The 20,064-nt window shown below is 55.3% G+C and overlaps 1 protein-coding gene and 1 long non-coding RNA gene across 2 annotated transcripts; one reads left to right on the top strand and one right to left on the bottom strand.

The window, feature by feature from the left end:
• Window positions 1–469: 469 nt before the first annotated feature.
• LOC137154026 (uncharacterized) lies at window positions 470–3,782 on the bottom strand. The gene is made up of 2 exons (XR_010920025.1): window positions 2,727–3,782; window positions 470–790 (listed from the first exon to the last, which is right to left on the bottom strand). It is a non-coding gene; the product is annotated as an uncharacterized lncRNA (long non-coding RNA).
• A 5,223-nt stretch (window positions 3,783–9,005) lies between these two features.
• UTP14A (UTP14A small subunit processome component) lies at window positions 9,006–19,857 on the top strand. The gene is made up of 16 exons (XM_067549817.1): window positions 9,006–9,197; window positions 9,542–9,615; window positions 10,133–10,203; window positions 10,474–10,538; window positions 10,795–10,937; window positions 11,132–11,287; window positions 13,351–13,470; window positions 13,559–13,653; window positions 13,875–13,998; window positions 14,090–14,167; window positions 14,263–14,617; window positions 14,901–15,247; window positions 15,390–15,580; window positions 15,663–15,762; window positions 16,368–16,667; window positions 19,603–19,857. Exons 2-16 carry the CDS (start codon window positions 9,559–9,561, stop codon window positions 19,855–19,857), a joined length of 2,457 nt encoding a protein of 818 aa, XP_067405918.1. The 5' UTR covers window positions 9,006–9,197; window positions 9,542–9,558.
• The last annotated feature ends 207 nt before the right edge of the window (window positions 19,858–20,064 follow it).

The raw sequence follows: 20,064 nt of genomic DNA, 5'->3' as shown, positions 1-20,064 counted from the left end.
CCTCCTCCTCCCCAAATGAGGCCATAATCCCTCCACCACCTACAGCCACTGATGACTTTAAACAGTTCCAGGAACTTTTCAAACGAGTGGCAGAAGGCTTAGAAATTCCTCTTGAAGAAGTCCCAGAGTCCCAGCATAAACTGTTGCACATCCTGCAGACTTCCTCATCTTCAAAAATCAATGATGCGCTAATGGAACCAGCCAAAAATATTTGACAGACCCTGGCTACAATACCACCCATTATGTACCCTCAAAAGGCATGGACTTTCCATTTTCTCACCTTACACCAAACTCTCTCGTTGATGCCATCAACAAACGCAGTAGGCAACATCAATGCAGATCCACTCCCAAGGGCAAGGAGTGGAAATGACTAGACCTTTTTGGCCACAAGGTCTACTCATTGGCAACTCTGCAATTTTGGGCTGGCAACTGTGCGGCACTCTTGGCAAAACATGACCATGGAAACTACTTCAAGTTTGCAGACTTTATTAATGACATCCCAGAAAAAAGGATCACTTTAAATCTATTTTGACAGAAGGACAGCTTGTACCCAGAACCGCTTTACAGGTGTCATTAGAGGTGGCAGACAAAACAGGACAATCCATGGCCACCACAGTCATCATGCGCGGAGCATCCTGTCTGTACTCTTCTGGCTTTCCCAAGGAAATGCAGTCCACAGTGGAGGACCTCCCTTTCGGTGCACAGAAATTGTTTGCAGCAAAGACGGACAAAGTCCTCCACACAATGAAGGACTCCCGAGCGACTCTCAGCACACTGGGAATGTACATACCTGCAACCAAGAGAAGACAAAACAGATATCATCCTTACCAGTGCAGTAGGTACGTCCCATATGCACAACAACAACAACATAAGACAGAGACTTCAGCCACCTCTACCACAATCATCAACCTCTCAATCCTCCACTGTGAAACAACAGTTTTGAGGGTTTGGTCGAGGGTCTGAACAACTTCCCCACCCAACAGTGCTGACAAAATTGACCCTCTCCCATTTTGGGCACCATTTGAAACCCTTCTATTTGGCGTGAGCTTCCATCACCATGGACAAGTGGGCCCTAGAAATAATACACACAGGCTACTTGATCCCCTTTACCTCCATCCCCACCACCCAACCCTCCTCCCATCCCTCTTCAAGAACCATTCTCACAAGCACCTGCTACAGCAAGAAGTAAACCACCTTATACATCTCAGTGCCATGGAACAAATACCACTATAACACAAGGGAAAGAGTTTCTACTCCCATTACTTCTTAACCCAGAAGAAAAATGATGGATGGAGATTAATCCTAGATCTCAGATAGCTGAACAAATGTGTATGGGTCCAGAAGTTCAGGGGGGTCACACTAGCCATGATAATACCAGCAGTGGAACAAGGGGACTGGTTCTCAGCCCTTGACTTTCAATATGCCTATTTCCACATAACAATACATCCTGCTCACAGGAGGTTCCTCAGATTTACTGTGGGAACAGATCATTACCAATACAAAGTCCTGCCCTTTGCTCTCCCGACAGCACTGTGAGTATTCTTCAAAATCCTCACTGTGGTGGCAGCACACCTTCGCAAACAGAGACTAATAATATTCCCATACCTGGACGATTGTTCACTAAAAGCACCCACTTGGGCAGACGCTATCGATGTTACCCACAGGATGCTGTCTTCCTGAGTCTGGGTTTACAGTTAAATGCACAAAAATTGACTTTAAAGCCCATACAGTAATTGGACTTCATTAGGGCCCATCTTGACTCCCAGGAAGCCAAAGCATCATTACCACAGGTTTATTACTATGAGCAACCTCATCTCCTCAGTAATGAAGAGTCTACACACATGGACATGCACCTGCCTCCAATTTTTAGACCATATGGCTGCACCCACATTTGTGGTACAACATGCACATCTTCACATGCGCTGCTTTCAGGGCTGGCTAAGAACCGTCTATATACCACACAAAGATGGCCTAACCAGATACCTTACAATGCTGGCCAAAATCAAAGATTCTCTACACTGGTGGACACAACCCAACAATGTGTACAAGGAGGTTCCTTTCACCCAGGATGGTACTCACAATTGATGCCTCCTTGATAGACTGGGGAGCCCATCTACAACACCACACAATTCAGGGCAGGTGGTCTCCTTCTGAGACATTGGTACACATAAATCTCCTTGAACTGCGCATGGTTTACAATGCGTGCCTGCACTTTCTGCCCCTGATCAGGAACCAGACTATAAGGATAATGACGGACAACATTCCCTGCATGTTTCATATAAATCAAGAGGGAGGAGTCCAATCCCATTCTCTGTGCACCGAAGCCATGAAACTATGGAATTGGTGTATCTGACACAATATCAACATCTCAGCCTCCTAACTCCCAGGCTGTTAGAACACTACAGTGGATGCACTGAGCAGGGAATTTTCCCACGATCACAAATGGGAACTAAACAATGCAGTCCTGCAGAACATGGATGGGGTCACCCATCCATCGATCTCTTTGCGACATCCCACAACTGCAAATGCCCACAATTCTGCTTGAAAGCAGGGCTGGGCCCCAGTTGCCGGGGGGATGCTTTCCTCTTCAAGCATGATGCACCCCTGCTATGTATGCATTCCGCCCGATATCACTATTATTGAGGGTCATGCACAAATACGTACCAACAAGACAAAGGTTATATTGATAGTTACAACATGTCCCCAGGCAGACTTGGTACTTTTACCTACTACGGATGGCGGTATGTGCACCACGGACTCTCCCACTCTGGCCAGACTTTGTATCACAGGATGCCAGCCAGGATCACCATCCAAACCTGGAGAGACTTTACCTGAAGGTGTGGCTGCTATATTGTTTCATCTTGATGAACTAGCCTGTTTGGAACAGGTTAAACACGTATTACTAACTAAACAGTAGAAGTCAACCACATGCAATACTTACCTTCAGAAATGGAAAAAGTTCTACATATGGTGCCAAAACAAACAAATTACTGCAGTTTCTGCACCTCTGTCCTTGATATAGGATTATATCTTAGAACTAAACCAGTTTGGGCTCTCTATTAGTTTTATTAAAGTACATCTCACGGACATTGCCGCCTTCCACCACAAGACTGACGGAGCATCGTTATTTGCACACCCTATGACCAACCGCTTCCATAGAGACATCAAGAATGTTTATTCCTAAGTGCGCGCACCCATGCCACCATGGGACTTGAACCTACTTCACTCCATTCGAACCCTTAGCAACGTGCTTCTCTGACACATTCCTAGTAGCTATCACATCAGCCCGTCATATGGGCAAGTGAGGGGCCCTCATGGCACACCCACCTTACACCATTTTTTCAAGGACAAGATCACTTTAAGACCTCATCGAAAATTTCTACCTAAAATATCTTCTTCCTTCTGCATAAATCAGCCAGTCCATCTCCCCTCACTCTTCCCCAAACCACGTGGGAGTACACAGGACTCCGTGCTATATACTCTAGATGTCAGGAGTGCACTAGCATTCTACCTCGACAGAACTAAGCCTTTCAGAAAATCTCCAAGACGGAACATTCTAATGGTTCTGCTATCTCTACACAGAGATGATTTAAATGAATCTCTTGGTGCATTCACCTCTGTTATCAGCAGAAGAACAAGCAACCCCTGTTGGGGATCAGAACTCACTTTACCAGATCCCTTTCAACTTCAGTAGGCTTCTTAAACAACATACCACTCATAGACATACGGAGAGCAGCCCCTTGGGCCTCTGAACATAGGTTTACAAAACACTACACAATCGATCAGAGCTCAAGATTGGATGCACTGCAAGGTCTAACAGTGTTATCTTCACTCACTGAAGCAACTCTGAAGCCCCTTCCATCGAATGAGGGGCACTGCTCTACAGTCACCTGAAATGCAGCTCCCCCAGGGACATCACTCGAAGAAGAAAAGAAGGTTACTCACCTGTGCAGTAACAGAGGTCCTTCGAGATGTGTGTCCATTACCCACCCTTCTCCCCCTACTTTGGAGTACTATCTGCGGACTCTATGGTAGAGGAGGAACTGAGGGGGTCACTGATGACTGAAGGCTGAGGAAGGTGGGGTGCATGGCTCCCCTTTGGGGGTGTGCGAGGCTCTCTCAGGTGTGCTAGCCAGGTCGACTCATTGCGGGGGGCTCGTGTGGAACGGGTGATGAAGACTCTGAGGCTCATTCCAAGAGGCGTTGCAGCCAAGGAAGCTTCTCCTATTGAACGCGTGCCAAGCTTGCCAACGGGATGGGGGCAAAGGGATCAACTGCCTGGGGGCCTAGCAATTTAAAAGGGCCCAGGCAGATGGGATAAAGACCATGGGCGGTGGTTGAAGCTTCCCCTCAGGGAGGCTAGCTCCCCACTCACACTCCATCCCCACTCCGCCCCATGCCTGCCCCTCCCCCACTTGGCCCACTCACCGCTGAGTCCCTCCTCTCCCCCCACTTGCGTCCCTCCTTACCCCCTTACTCAGCCCCCCTTCTTCTTTTCCATGCCCCCCTTCCACGCTTAGCCTCCCCGCCACCACATCCCTCCTCCCCACTTGGCCCCTCCCCCACCATTGCTTGCCACCTGCATTCCTCCTCCCCCACTTGCACCCCTGCTGCTGCTGCTCGCTGTGTCCCTGCTCCCACTCCGCACTTTCCCCCCCTCCCATCACTCGCTGCCTTGTGGGAAGGGGGTGTGGAAGAGAGGAGAGGGGCTGAGCGGGGATGGGGGAAAGGAGGGACGCGGTGAGCAGCAAGGGGCGGGTTGGAGGGAGACACAGCAAGCAGGCAAGCCCTGAGGTAGAGTGGGGGTGGATGAGGAGCTAGCCTTCTGGAGGAGAAGTTTCACCACCACCCATGGTTGTAAACCTCAGCCATCCCTTTCTAGGGGGGCCATTGACTGTTCTGCCCTGGGGCCCAGAACTGCTGTCAGTGGACCTGGTGTGATGTGAGGGGGTTGTCACACTGAAGAGGATCCTGCCAGGGATTGATTCAGAGCTATTTGAGGGGACCCGTGACAGATGGTGGCAGTGGTGGGATGATTACCAAATGCACCCGGTGGACGGTTGGTTGCTGAAGGCACCAGAGGCATCTTGCAATAAGTGAGTGGCAGCAGTAAAACAAGGGAAGTTAGAGGGAACAGCGAGGAAATGGTAACCATCTCCTTAAGAAGGACTTTGCAGACCTGTGCACAGGGAGAGGGTTAAGACTTGAAAAGCTCACTAAGGCACAGCTGATTGCACAGCTAGAGGAGGGTGATCAGTCTAAGAAGGAGGTTCCAGACCCAAACGGGATACAAGAGGGTCTGAGATCAGCCAGAGCAGCAGCCAGGCGTGCACAAGACCCAGTTCCCCATCCAGTAGGGGCTCTTCTACCCATGGGGAACCAGGTCATGGTTTGAAATGGATGGAGTTCGAATAGAGAGCGAAGGAACAGCAGTTGGAGCAACAGTGGTTAGAGGACCGTGAGAAACAGTGAAAGCATGAGGAGGAACAGCAGGAGAAGCAGCGGCAGCATCAACTGGAGATGGAGTGAGACTCTCTCTTTGCAAGGAGACCAATACCAAAGAGGGCTGGATGTTTATGCTTGGTACCGTAAGTCTTTTCAAAACGGGTCAGCTCTGGAAACAGAAAGTGACACTTCTTCAGATCCTTACCTTTCTTGGATTCCATGGCTCTTGGCACAGAAACAGAACTGACCTTCTCCTTGGCTGAACTGCTTGGAGCCAAAGCAGACCTCTGAGAACTAGCCATGCTTTGTGCAGTTCCAGATGGTCTTACTGGGAGTTCCCCTTGCAGTAAGATTGCCTGGAGCCTGTTTGCCTTTCCTTCTTTGCTCACGTGGTAAAGATTGAGCCAATAGAACATTTAGAAGGAGAATGTCCCTATCTGATGCCAGGAACACTTCCGGGCATGAAACACATTTCTTAAATCCATGCTTCTTAGCCTTTGGGTCAGATATCTTATCACTTAACTATAGCTAAGTTAAATAACACTACGTAACAACTACTAACTAAAGCCTAACTGAGCTATTGAGCTAGCATGGATCTGGAAGGATCTTGAAGTATCTTTCTAACTGTTCAGCTAGTCGTGGTTGAAGGAACTGAGGAGGCTAGAGTGCCATGCCTCATATATACCCTTGCTCTGGAATATTTGACGCGAGCTGAAGGGAAGGGTGATGGAAGCTCATGAGTGCTTCCATGACTACTACCAGTTAGAAATCTACTGTTCAGGTTGCATTAGTTGGAGCATCCCATAAGTGGGAATATGCAAAGGACACTCGAAGGAGAAACAGCTAGTTCTTAGCTTTTGGCAGAGATCACACATGATCTCCCTTCAGTGAAATATGAGAAGACGTTGGATGCAGGGGTAATATACTTGTCTCAGTGTGTCTGTGTTACACCTACCCTTTGCCAAAACACAGCCCTCCGCCTCAGAGCTGTTCAGATAAGCATGCTTGGTATGCTGGAGTGGCTTCATCAGAACTATTTACATAATATATACAAAAAAACTACATTAAGAGCATGTTAAGGTTGCAAACTCAAACACGCTAAAGTTTGGAAAAGTCCAAATTAAGGTTGCTTGTGCAACTCTGAGTCATAGAGATTAAGGCCAAAATTGTCAAAAATTCCACAAATTTTGGGTCTCCAATTTGAAACGACTAGGACCTGATTTTTTGGCGTACTTAGCATTATGTAGCACTTTACTTGACTTCAGTTGCAGCTTTGAGTGTTCAGAACTTCAGCAAATCAGACCCTACGGTTTCAAGGGGGGTACCCAGAAAATGAGGTGCACACAACTAGTGACAACTTGTGAAACGTCTGATTAAATGACTTGCTCAGCATCATGTAAGAACTCTGTGGCAAAGGCAGAGATAGAATCCAGTTCTCCAAGGCAGCAGTCACCTGCCTTAACCATGATACCATCTTCTCTCTTCTTGCAGTCCACTGCATCATTCACTACACATGTTCCATCTACTGCAACAAATGAGGCAGAGGTCCTACAGACAACGACTTCCTTCACTACACAACCCTGATTCTTTCGCTAAGTTGTCCATCAGACAACCCAATGAAAAGATCCCAAAGTGGTCATTCTGGAAGTCTTTATTCTTTTCAATGTATCATCCATTTGCCGTGAAAAATTCAAATAGTGCTCAAAGCTTACATACCATGTTTGTTTATCGACACTTATGAGGATTTTACAAAAGAAAGGCTGACACCCCGTAAAACTAACCCCCTCCCCCCGCTTCAGCCTTAATCAGCCTGGTTGCTATGTGCACCCCCAGGAGAGCAGAAATCTAACGCATCATCTGGAGAGGTTAGCAGAGTATTGATTTAGGTCACTGGAATTTTAGTTTACATAAATTGAATGCCATTAGCATCCTGGTTCTAGACCAGTGTTTCTCAATTGGTGTTCCACAGGAACACTGTTAGGGTTCCGCAAGCAGCTGCTCTCTGCGCCGCCGATCAGCTGTTCTCCGCTGCCGAGAGCAGCTGTTCTCCGCGCTGCCGTTCTCCGTGCCGCTGTTCTCCGCACCGCCGAGAGCAGCTGTTCTCCGCGCTGCCGTTCTCCGTGCCGCTGTTCTCCGCACCGCCGAGAGCAGCTGTTCTCCGCGCCGCTGAAAAAGGGAAGATTTTCCGGCGGAGGGTATCCAGTGTAAGTGTAATTTAAGTAAGAAATGCTGACCTTTGCTTATTTCAACATTTGAAGACTGTTAAGAGTTTGCGGAGTTCCGCAATTATTTATGGAGTTCAAAAGGGTTCCGTGGCCAAATTTAATTGAGAAACACTGTTCTAGACAATTCTCCAAGTCAGACAGGACTTTCTTACTTCCAGTATCTTCTTATAGCTTGGTGCAACTTGAATGGGATTCCTGAGCCTCAAGAGATATAAATAGGACCGTACCAAATTCATGGACATGAAAAAACACATCACAGACCGTGAAATCTGTTCTTCCCTGTGAAATCTGGCTATTGTAGGGGGGTCACGGTATTGCCACCCTCACTTCCGTGCTGCCTTCAGGGCTCGGCTCCCAGCTGCCCAGCTCTGAAGGCAGCACATAAGTATGGGTGGCAATACTGTGTAACCACGCTACCCTCACTTCTGTGCTGCTGCTGGAGGTGGCGCTGCCTTCAGAGCTGGGCACCTGGCCAGCAACTGCAGCTCTCCAGGTGCCCAGCTCTGAAGGTAACACGGAAATAAAGGTGGCAATAGAGCAACCCCCTTTTGGGTTGGGACCCCCAGTCTGAGAAACACGGAATTAAGGGCTTTACATGTTTATATTTTTAAATACATATTCACACTTTATGACAACACCGAGAAATTTAAGATTTAAATATCTGAACCTGTGAAATTCAAGATTTTTAACACACTGTGACCGTGAAATTTACCAAAACGGGCCATGAATTTGCTAGGCCTTAGATATAAAATACGGTGGAAAACTCACTGGCTGGGTCTAAAGAGGTTCCCCCCTGCACGGGCAGTCCAGGCAAGCAACCACGGTAAAGATGGCTTGGGTTTTTCAATAGGATGCTCTCAGGGGGGCCGGCTGTGCCAATGTTATTGGGACAGTCCCCACATTCGGGGCTTGGTCTGATATAGGCGCCTATTGCCCCCCACCCCTCCCGGTTGTTCACACTTGCTGTCTGGTCACCCATTGCCCGTACAGCCGGGGCGGGGAGGGTGCCCCGGGCTCCAGTTCACGGCTCCCCCTCACAGCAGCGCACCCGGGGCTCCCCGCGGGGATGGAGCTGGCCGGCGGCAGCGCTGAGGGTGACTCCCCGGGCGCGGTGTGGCGGATGATGACCCCGGTGGCGGAGGGGCGGTTCCGGACGCCCGGGGATCCCAGCGCCAAGGGCTGCGCCCCGCCCCGAAGCGGGCAGAGCCCGGCTATAGCGCAGCCCCGGGGGCGGGGCGGACAGACCTTGAGCGGCTCCCACTGCCATGGCAACAGGCAGCAGCCAGCGTGCGCGTGCGGAAGCAACAGGGCGGAAGCGGCGCGGCGGCTGGTGACGGCAGCGCTGGGCGACCGAGGCGGAAGTGCCGTGCTTTAGAACGCGCGGCGCCGGGCCGGCCCGCCTCGCGGGCGGAGCTGGGCGGGGTAGCAGCGCACTCGCAGCGACACGTGGTTGGTTGGTTGGTTTCTCCCAGCCAAGTGTAGCGAGCCGGGCCGGGCCGGGCCGGGCCGGGCCGCCGCGCGGAGGAGGTAAGGGGCGGGGTCCGGGGTCTGCCCTGGTCTGGGGCCAGGCCGCCCCCCCGGCGCTGCCTACTCGGCGCTGCCCCCGGGAGGGTGGAGCAGCCGGGCCTTGGGCTAAAAGGGGCTGCCCTGGGGGTTACGGCGGGGGGGGGGAAGCCGGTCCCGGCAGAGGGGGGAGCCGGTCATGGTCCCGGTCCCGGTCCCAGCCCTGGGGGGGGCGCCTGGGCTCCGCTGTGACTGAAGCTCTCCTGGCAGTCCCGTGTAGCCCATCCCATGCCCGCTCTCCAGGTAGCTCGTCCCGCAAGCCCCGGTTGGCCCTGTCGCCTGCCTGAGCCTGGCCCGTGTCTCTCTAGCAGCTCCCGGCGCTGCTATGGCGGGCGAGGATTTATTCCGGAGCGACCACCCTGTGAGCGCCAGTGAGGATGAGGTAAGGCCGAGCCTGCTGCAACCCGGGCCCCTGGGCATTGACCTGCCCCGGAGCCTGGCTGCTGCTGTTGGGAGGGCTCGGCTCCGGGGGTGTCTTGGCCTGGAAGGGTAAAAACCTGTTTTGTTTTTCTCCCCTGTGTTGAAGTACAGCCGGTAGGGTGGGGTAGGGGGGAGGGGAGGGGAGGGGAGGGAGGCAGGAGGCGAGACAGTGGAGGGGGGTAGGTGATGGTGGGTCTATGAAGGTATCAGGGCAGGGCAGGGGCACAGGGTCCCAGGAGGATTGAGGGGCAGGAGCGCAGGGCCTAGGCAAGGTAGCAGAGGCACCTCAGGCTGGGCTGCAGTTTCTGTTTGATGACGTGGTCACCTGGCGCCACTGCTCTTCTCCAGGGGTCAGGCCGTAACTGAAAGCCAGCTCTGAAGCCCCTTACAGATGTGCTTTAGGGGCAGGGCAGGTCCCCTCTTGTGACAGGAGGGCTGTACCAGCTCAGGCTGTATTAACGTTGTCTTCTGTGTGCCAGGGGGATGGCAATGAGGAGAGACGTCATCGGCAACTCTTGGAGGCAGTCAGCTCTCTCGCTGGAAGGAAGCGGTGAGTGTCAGAGTTGGCTCAGTTGTTTTGGGTGGCTATTGGACAACGGCCATGGCTTGCACACTGTGCTCAGGGCAGCTGCAGCAACAGCAAAGCCCTTGGCATCTGGGGTGTCTGTGTGGCAGCTCACACCACGTGCACTCATCAGAATGGGCTCCTCTGCGTTGGCCCGCTTGCCTCGACCAGCGGCGGGGGGAGGGATTGCATGGGCAGGGTCACTGCTAGGCTGCACACAAGGGGTCCCCATGCATTCTGCATCCTCTCTTCTAGGCGGAAGCTGGCTGAACGCACAGAGGCCAGCCTGCAGGTGTCAGAGTTCAATCTCAGCTGCGAAGGTGAGCCTCTTCTGGGGAGGGCAGGGAAGGGATGAGCTGAGCCTTTCCCCAAGCTGTTTCTGCAGCTCCCAGGCAGGGGTTCCCACTGTGTAACTGGGTCACTTCATCCCTACTCCAGATTGGTAGTGTGGGCTTTGGCGGAAGTGGCTGTGGGGGAGGGTGAGTGGGCACATGCTCCTGGCAGATGGTCCCTCTTGGCGCCCTCTGTTGGAAGCTCGGTGGAATCCTGCCTGTGCTGATACACTGCTTCTTGCAGGTGCTGGGGAGAAGCTGGTCCTGCCTGAGCTGCTGGGGCCCATCCGGGCCTCGTCCTCCCTGGGCATCTTGAAGAAGCAATTGAATAGAGTCAAGCAGAAAAAATCTGTGGAGCTGCCACTCAGCAAAGAGGAGTCAGAGAGGGTGAGAGAGAGTGTGTCTGTCTGTCTGTCTGTCTGTCTGTCTCACAGCCAGGGCAGGTCACTGGTGGAGCTGGGGAGGGAGTGCCTGTGGTGAGTGGCAGAGCAGGGCCAGGGTGGAGTGCAGCCCAGGAGATAACCAGTGATGACTGGTCTCAGTCACTATTATGTTCTTACGGCCGCCTCTTGGCGCTGCAGGTTGTGAGGGAAGCGGCCTACAATAAGACTTCAAAGGCCGTCGCCAAGTGGGAGCAGGTGGTTCTGCAGAACCGACGAGCAGAGCAGTTGGTTTTCCCCCTGAAGCAGGAGCAGAGGGGCATTGCACCCATCGAGGAGGTGTTGACCGGCTGGAAGGTGGGTGCTGTTGCATGTTTTCGGAAATGGGGGTGCAATCCCAGCACAATTGTATAGGCCCTTTTGAGGGTGGTTTGTGCCTGATCTCGACCCTGAGGGGACTGACAGAGCAAGAGCACATCAGGCTTCTGAGCACAGGAGAGCCCAGGCCCAGCCTTGCCGTGGAGGGCAGGGCCGAGCTTCACAGCAGCCAGCTGAGAGCCACAGTCAGGACAGGTAATGCCAGTTCCGGCATGTGTTCTGCCTTGCCCCCAGTGCACTATGTCCCATGCTAACTTAGCTGGGACCATGGCAAGCCATGCAGCGTCTGGGGGAAGGGTCAGTGTGAGGCTGGGCACCCTCACCCACTTGGAGCTGACGTTCCCGAGTCCTGTCCCACGTTCCACATTGGAAGCTGATGCACAGTGCTCTGCAGTGAGGACAGGAGCCCACAGTGAAGAAGGGAGAGGCAGGCAGCAGTGAATGACTGTCCCAAGCTCTGCTGGCTTGCTCTCTGCCCCCCAGGTCTGTGCAGCCTCCTTCCTCTCGCCCCTTCCCAGGGCCAAATAGATTTCAAAACATCCAGGGAGCTCACTCTGGATGGAGGAGGCAGGTCAGAGCTGCCCTTTCCCTCTGCAGCTCTTGTCTCTCTCTCTTTCCCTTAAGTTCTTGACCTGAACTGCTAGCTCCAAACCCAGGCCTTGGACACTGGGCTCAGCTGCTCAGCCACTCTGTGTCTGCTGGGATGGGAGACGGAAGTGGGAGGAGGCTGCCTTGTTAAAGTCCCCGGCCCCCCAGCTCTGCCTTCCCTCCCCAGCAAGACACCCACCCTAGCCAGGTTTCAGCTCTTCACCTCCAGCTGTGCAGAGTTTGAGGGATTCAGTGATGAGGGACCCTTCAAACAGCAGAATCCTTGCAGCCCTTCCCTCTGTGTAGAGCGCAAGCTGGGACAGTGCTGGCCACTCATGAGGCAGGAGGCTGCTAGCTACCGTCCCTAGCATGGTAAATGCATGGGGAGCCCATAGCCAGCTGTGTGTGGGGCCCAGGCAGAAGCACATGCTGGGAATGCCCTGCTGGCAATGCAGTGGCTAGAGGGGCTTTCTGGGAATGGCCTTGCGGAGCAGTTGGAGGGAAATGCACAGATTTCGCTGTGCCCTTGTTTGTAAAATTCTCCCCCAAAGAAGGGTGCTTAGGGCTGTAAAAGTGAGTGTGAAGAAATGGGTCTCTGCTGTTCCAGGAGAGTCTGGCTCTGGGAGGGGCACCCCCAACTGGTGGCCCTGAGAGTTAGGTCCTAGTGATGTGACAGGCCCTAAGGAAGTGGAAAACCAGGCCTTCGCTCCCCCAGGATCCCAGGGCTTTCTCTCAAGGGGGTGCCCAGGAGTCCTCTCTAGACACCACCACAGGGAATCCCATTCAGTCCCTACTTGTCTGGTTTGGTTGGTTTTGGCTTTGAGCAGCTGTGCGTGTTGCTGTGTGTTACAGTGGCTGTGCTCTGCTACAGAGGTGGTGTTGTGTTGGTGCTAGCCATTGGTTGAGATGAAAGGCACTCTGTGAATTCAGGATGTCCCCAGACCTGATTTCCCCCCCCCCCCCCCTTCACCCACCCCACACAACCTGGGAGTCCTGGTCCTGCACCCTGAGATCCCCATAACGGTGGGGACCTGGTGGAGCAGAAGGGTCGGGGGCAGTTAATGGGGATGTCTCCCTGACCTTTCTGTGGATTTATAGCTGGGGAAGGTCCTCAGTGGCTCGTAATCTCATCCGGTGCCCCCTCCACCCCCGGAGCTATGGTGAAATGGCCCCCACTCACCCTTGGGTTATTTTGAGGGTAAGGAGCTGGCTGAGGCTGGGACCTAGCGGCCCTCCCTGAGGCAGGGGCTTTGCCAGCCATGTGGACTTGTGAGGGGGGATGCTGAGACTTGCTGGGGTTCTCCTCTTGCTAGCCTCGAGGCCCGCAGGAAGAAGAGAATCCCTCCCTCCCTGTGGGCCTGCTCAGGGCCCTGAGATGACTGCAAGGGAGATCCCCTGAGATGGCCCCCTGTATGCCTAGCATGTTCTCACTTGCTGTCCTCCCTGTCTTGAAGGCCCAAACTCCACTGGAGCAGGAGATCTTCAGTCTCCTCCATAAGACACAGCAGCCAGTGACGGACCCGCTGCTGACGCCTCTGGAAGAGGCCTCGCTGCGGGCAATGAGCCTGGAGGAGGTGAGTGGGCCGTGTCTTCCCTGTCCACACCCCTCTGGGGTGCAGGTCCTCCTTGGAGCTGGCCGTCACCCTGTGCTGTGTGTTTCAGGCTCAGCTGCGCCGGGCAGAGCTGCAAAAGGCCCGGGCTCTGCAGTCCTACTATGAGGCTAAGGCTCGACGAGAGAAGAAGATCAAGAGCAAGAAGTAAGGAGCCATCCAGACAGGTGTTGGTGTGGGGGGGGGCTGCTAAGAACCCTGGGTTCCACCCCACGTGCTCTGCCCCGGAGCCCAGGTACTGGACGGGGTTAGCGCTGAGCAGGTGTGAGCTGCCTCGCCTTCTGTCCCAAAGCGGGGCTGCGTGCTGTGGGGGGGGCCAAGCCTGGCTGGCACCCTCACCCTGTGGCTGCTCTGCCCTCCCTGAACAGGTACCACCGAGTGCTGCAGAAGGGCAGGAGCCGCAAGGCCCTGAAGGAGTTTGAGATGCTGCAGAAATTAGACCCCGAAGCTGCCCTCACAAAGCTGGAGGAGATGGAGAGAACCAGGATTGAGGTGACGCCTCTGGGACCCTCTGCACCCTGGGATCCACCAGCCGCCCAGGGAGGCACTTGCTGACGCCTGTCTCTGCTTCCTCCCTCCCCAGGAGAGGATGAGCCTCAAGCATCAGAACAAGGGGAAATGGGCCCGCTCCAGGGCCATCATGGCCAAGTACAACTTGGAGGTGAGGAGCTGTTGGGTGAAGGGGGGCTCTGTGTTGGGGGCGGCACCGGGGGCTCTTCTGGGGCTGGCTGTGAATGTGTCCCCATCTCCCCGCAGGCCCGCAAGGCCATGCAGGAGCAGCTGGCCAGGAACAAGGAGCTGACTCAGAAAGTGTGCGTGGAGCCAGAGGGCGAGGAGGAGGGCAATGTGGCTGGAGAAGGGTTCCTCCCAGACTCCATCAATGACGTGCAGCCCAGCGCTGATGGAGCCAACCCTTGGATGCTGGGGAAACCCAGCAGTGAGGCAAAGGCCTCTGGGACACAGGAGGACCGCAAGGACTCCAGAGAACCTGCTGCCCCAGAGGATGCTGGGAACGAGGAAGAGGAGGTGTCAGAAGAGGAGATTTTGTTACAAAACTTTGAGCAACGACGATATGCCCGGCAACAGCAGGCGGGGAGCCCAGAGCTCCAGGGTGAGCAGGTCGGGGCCTGATGTTGGGGTCAGGAGCTCGGCGCCTAGAGTGAGCGGGTCGGGATGGGGGGGGGAAGGGGAAGTCCGGTTCGGAGACCGCTGCCACCATCTATCCGAAGGTGGTTGGGCAGGAAAAGAGGCCGCGTGAGCCCCTTGCCATCCTGTTACCCTGGGGGGATGCAGCATCTCTCACCCATCAGCTCAGTGGAGACCCCCCCCAAGCTGCCCTGGACCCCGTTACAGCCAGGGAGGGTGGCAGTGCCTTTACCCGGTGCTCTCTGCAGGTGCTGCTGAAGAAGGGGCACGCTTGCTTGCAGAGCTGCCGCCAGATGTGCAGATGGGCCCTGGGGTGGAACCACCTGCCCAGGGGCTGCTGCTGTCGGAGCAGCTGGGCAGGCTGCGCACGCTGGAGGAGATGGATGCCTTGGGCCAGGAGGAGGGGGCGGAAGAGCAGGAGCAGCCCTGCCTCACCCAGACACTGCCGCAGTCAGAGCGAGAGGGCAGCAGTGGGTTTCAGCAGCCAGCCAGGAAGGCACCTAAGCAGAAGAAGATGATCAGCCTGCAGGCTGTCCTGGCTGAGGAGTCCCATGTGATCCAGTGCCCTGCCCTGCCTGTCTCTGTGCAGGAGGAGGTGAGCTGGGCTCCATGCTGCCCGCTGCCATGGGGAGTGGTGGTGGGTGCTGATCTGTGTCTGGCAGGGGAGGGTGCAGGCGGTGGCATGGGTGCTGATCTCTGACAGGAGGCAGGTGGGTGCTGATCTCTGTCTCTGGCAGGAGGAGGAGGCTGCAGACCAGAGGCTGGTGATCAAGGAGGCCTTTGCGGGGGACGATGTCGTTGCTGACTTCCTGCAGGAGAAGCGCAAGGCGGAGCAGGCGGGGAAGCCACAGGCTGTGGACCTGGTCCTGCCCGGTTGGGGCGAGTGGGGCGGCATGGGGCTGCGGCCTAGTGCCAGGAAGAGGAAGCGGTATGTGCAGGCAAGGCCAGGGCGTCCAGTGTCTCACCCCTGGCTGGGACCTTGTGCCCTAATCTGTTTCATTGTCTCTCAGGTTCCTCATCAAGCCAGTGCCGGGGCCACCCAGGAGAGATCGGCACCTGCCCCACGTCATCATCAGCCAGCAGCGCAACATCCTGGCTGCAGCACACCAGGTGAGGGGGGCCCTGCCCGCCCAGACACCAGCTCCTCTCCCTGATCAGTCCCTTGGATAGGAAGTTGTTCAGCTCTCTGACAGACCAGAGTGCTGCAGGGACACCTCGAACCGCAGTGGCTCCAGCGCACAGGGTAGGGTAGGCTGGGTCGGGGCTCTGGCCCTCAAGGAGGCTGGTATGGCAGGCGCTAATCAATTCCATCCCAGGACCAGTGGCACCAAACCTCCATGACTCCTGGGCTCAGCTGCCAGCGTAGGAGGGCCAGGATTCCCAGCTGTAGCACTGACTCCATGGCTGCTCAGTCACTTGCCTGCCCTGCATCACTGCAGCAGCCAACACCACAGCTGAGCTCACTTCTGTGTCTGCTAGTGCTTGAGGTGGGGAGAGCTGAGTCCCACGAGTGCTGGGGCAGTGGGGGCATGGAGTGAGGGATCCAACCTATGCGGAGCCCACGCCGGCAGCTGTCCCCCATAGTGTGGATCTCTAGCGACACCCCTCCCTCCCTGGCGTGCCTAAGCTGCCCTAAAGGGACCAGCCCTGCCCAGTCAGGTGCCAGGACAGGTGGGTTGATGCTGAGCCTGTCTGTCTGTCTTCTCCTCTGGCAGGTCAACGAGCTCCCTTTCCCCTTTGACCACCACCAGCAGTTCGAGCAGAGCATCCGCGCGCCAGTGGGGCCCACATGGAACACACAGCGTGCTTTCCAGAAGCTGACAGCCCCGCACATCCTCACCCAGCCAGGCCACGTCATCGAGCCCATCTCAGCCGAGGACACCAGCCCCTGCAAAGGCAGCCCTGCCCTGCTGCCGATGCCCCAGAATTCCAGGCACCACCAGCGCCCCCACAAGAAGGCTCAGGGCAGAGGGCCAGGCTCAAGGGGCTGTGCTGCCCATGGCAGCGCAGAAGCTGTGGGACATGTGGCCAGGCCTGCCTCTAGAAGCTGTTGGGGAAGCAGGTGGGCTAGACTGGCCCTGTGTGAGGGGAGAGGACACTGCCATGCTCCTCCCCACAGGCAGGGGCACTGTCTGCACCAACCCTGAGTGTGCTGCATTCATCTGGAACCAGAGCTCCTTCCCCAATAAATGCCCTGGCCTGTAGGCTCTTCTGTGCAGTCTGTGCCTGTGGCCCTTCCCAGCAGGCTAGTCTGTAGTAGGACAGTGGAGTGTGGCTGCTAGCAGCGAGGATCTTCTCTCCCTCCTCCTTCTTTCTCTCTCCCCCCTCCCCCCAAATGCCGCTAATGCTGTTACCTCCTTCCCACAGTGAGGGCTGGGCTGTCTGGGCTCAGCGGCTCCCAGCCCATGGGGGAAGGAAGGGCAGTTTGACTTTCCAGGGGCAGCAGGGGAGGAAGGTCTCTCGCTCCTGGCTTGGAGGGAGGCAGGGTGATCTGGCTCACTTGGTTAACTGAGGCGCAAGCCAACTATGCATTTGAATACAGTTAGCTGTAAACGTAGACATCTGGGCACAAAGGATGTCGCCCGTACCTACAGGATGGGGGGCTCTGACCTGGGAAGCAGGGACCTGGAAAGAGATGGGGGTCTGTGGGTAATCAACTGAACATGAGCTCCCGGCCCGGCTGTGGCCAAAAAGGCTAGTGCATCCTGCAGTGCATAATCGGAACCTCGAGTAGGAGCAGAGGTTATTTTATCTCCGTGTTTGGTGCAACCGTGGCTGGTCCAGTTCTGGTGCCCCTGATTCAAGCAGGATGTTGATCAATGGGAGGGGGTCAGAGAAGAGCCACAAGAACAACTAAAGGCTTAGAAAAGCTGCTTTGGAGTGATAGACTTAAAGAGCTTGCTCTGTTTTGCCCCACAAAGAGGAGATGAAGGGCTGACTTGATCATAGTCTGGAAGTACCTACACAGGGAACAAATCTTTAATAATGGCTCTTCAGTCTAGCAGACCAGTATAATGTGCAGCAGCAACGGGAAGCTGAAGCTAGCCCAATTCAGTGTGGAAATAAGTATGTTTTTAATGGTGAGAGTAATTAACTATTGGACTAATTTACCCAGGCTCATGGTGGTTTCTCCACCAGTGACCATTTTACAGTCCAGATGGGCTGTTTTTTCTAAAAGCAGCTCCGAGGATTATTGTGGGGCAGTTCTCGGGCCTGGTGTGCAGACAGGATGATCACATTTCTGGCCATAGAACGTGTATCTATAGGAGGGAGAGGAGATCTCCCCTCTGTGAAGCCCAGGCTCCCTGCTCTAACCCTCCATGCTGCCATGCTTACAGCCCCTCTTCAGCCTTCCAGTGCCCCAGCCCATCCTTCATCGCAGCACTGCATATGTCCGGCATGCCCCTGAACTGCCAGTGGGCAGGGCCTGCCCCCCAGCCCAGCTCCTCTTCTCCACTGAAGTTCTGTGACTTTCCCCACCCGTGAGTATTCTGGGCCTTCATGCCTAAAATGCCTTCATGCCCGCTGTGTGGGGCAGTACATAGCTGTGGGGGTGGGGCCTTGTGCCCCACTGCCCCCCGTGACTAGGGAGCTGTTGATTCTAATGACACTGCACAACATGCAGCTGCCCCGAGGAGAACCCCTTGGTGTCAGGAGCAGGCCAGGTGCACTCTCTATGGGGCCTCTGCCCCTGTCATCTAGGTGTGGCCTCTTGTGCTCTCTCCCTGCTCCCATCAAGTGGCTCTCTGGCTCGTCTCCAGCTGGGGCTGTGGGCATCCAGTGACTCTCCTGGTTCTGTACTGGGGAAAACATTTATTCCAAAGGCCTCAGACCCACATGTTCTGGATGGGAGGGGAGCTGGCCATGGTGCATGGGGCCCTGAGGGGGGCTGGGTTGGGTTGGGTTGGGTCAGGTCAACCATGCATGCCACATGGGCAGCTGGGGAGCACGTGTGTTACCCTGTTCCTCTCTGCTGCTGGCAGAGAAAATATGGCTTCAGAGAGTGGGGCACCTGCCCCCAGCTTCAAACCGCTGGGGGGATTGCTGTTTAACAAGTACTTGAATGGCAGGGGAGATGGCGATGCTCTGCACGGACTGGGGGACAGTTGTGGTTTGCATGTGCATGTTCTGTTTTGCCCCCCCGTGCAGCAGACGGGCAGAGGGAGTAGTCATGGTTCTCACATAGGAGCTCTAAAATGCTAGATGAATCTTCATAAAAATCACAGGACTCTGGAAGGCAGGGCTTTCAGAAAATCCTCACCCATGGGGGAAGTCTTGAGTGTTGGGGACACTGTCTACTCGAGTTAAAGGAGCAACTCTTACCCTGGTGGGGCAGCCCCCCTTGGGGAACGTCATGCTATCTGCCAGGGGGGTAGAACACAGCTTGCCTGACAGCATTAGATTGCTGGGCTAGGGCCAGAGGGTTCTGCCTACGCTATAGCATGGAGCAGCTGGGCCCTGGCTTGGCTGTCCTTCAGAGCTGGATTCTGTTCATGCTTTGCCTGGAGTGACCAGTTCAGGCTCCGTTTTCTGCAAGCAGCGGGGCCTGGTTGTCACCATCCCCTAAGGCAGGGATATGAGCCTTGGCTTGAGAACAGGGGTGGCGAAATGCTTGACAACAGAAACCGGCACCAGTGTGGAAGATGTGCTTTAGAGCCCTTGATCTCCTGGCTCCCAGCTCCTGGAATATTTCCTTCAGCCAAGAGAGAGTTGTGCAAGTACCTGTCTCTGGAATATGGCCCAGCGGGTGAGGCTTGGGCTAGGGACACTAAACCAGCCCCAACATGGGGTGTTGGAAACAGGCACCTCTAGCAGCAGCCTGGTGTCACTTGTCAGTGCCAATGTATGTGAGGAGCAACCACAGCCCAGGGCCCAGGTCTGCACTGCCTGGAGCCTTCCTCCAGAGCAGAGCTTCAAGCCGGTCTCACCTCCCTCTTGTCTTGTGCTCAGCCGCAGGATGAGGTGCCCCTGAGAGCAGCCCAGGCAGAGTCAAGGCCAGGTTCAGGGCAGCAGGCTGGGAGCACGCTGCCACCCATGCAGCAATGGGCCCTTGGCCTAGCACAGCAGGCTCTGCTGATGGCCAGCCCGGCCCTGGGGCCTTTGCAGTGTGTCCTGCCTATGGCAGGCCTGCGCCCGCTCAGCCCACCCACTGCCATGGGAGCTGGCCTGGCTATGCTGGATGCCTTACCCAGGGCAGAGCACTAGCCCACAGCCACACACAGCTCTTTTACCCCTAATAGGCTGCAGGGAGGCCCTTGAAAGCTTAGCCACAACTTTAAGGGTGGGGATATAGGAGGAAAGGCTACTCCCCCAGGCCCCAGATGCAACTGCCCTGATCCCAGCCGGGCTCACTGCGCTGCTGCTGCTACACTCGTGGCTCCCTCAGCACCACGGGCAAGTGCTGCACGCCCC

This window comes from Emydura macquarii, unplaced genomic scaffold (genome assembly GCF_026122565.2).
Source record: "Emydura macquarii macquarii isolate MOO-44397 ecotype Brisbane River unplaced genomic scaffold, CSIRO-AGI_Emac_v2 contig_1253, whole genome shotgun sequence".
NCBI classification, from domain to species: Eukaryota; Metazoa; Chordata; order Testudines; family Chelidae; genus Emydura; species Emydura macquarii.
Note: the sequence above shows the minus strand (reverse complement) of the source record. Positions and strands in the feature narration are given on the sequence as shown.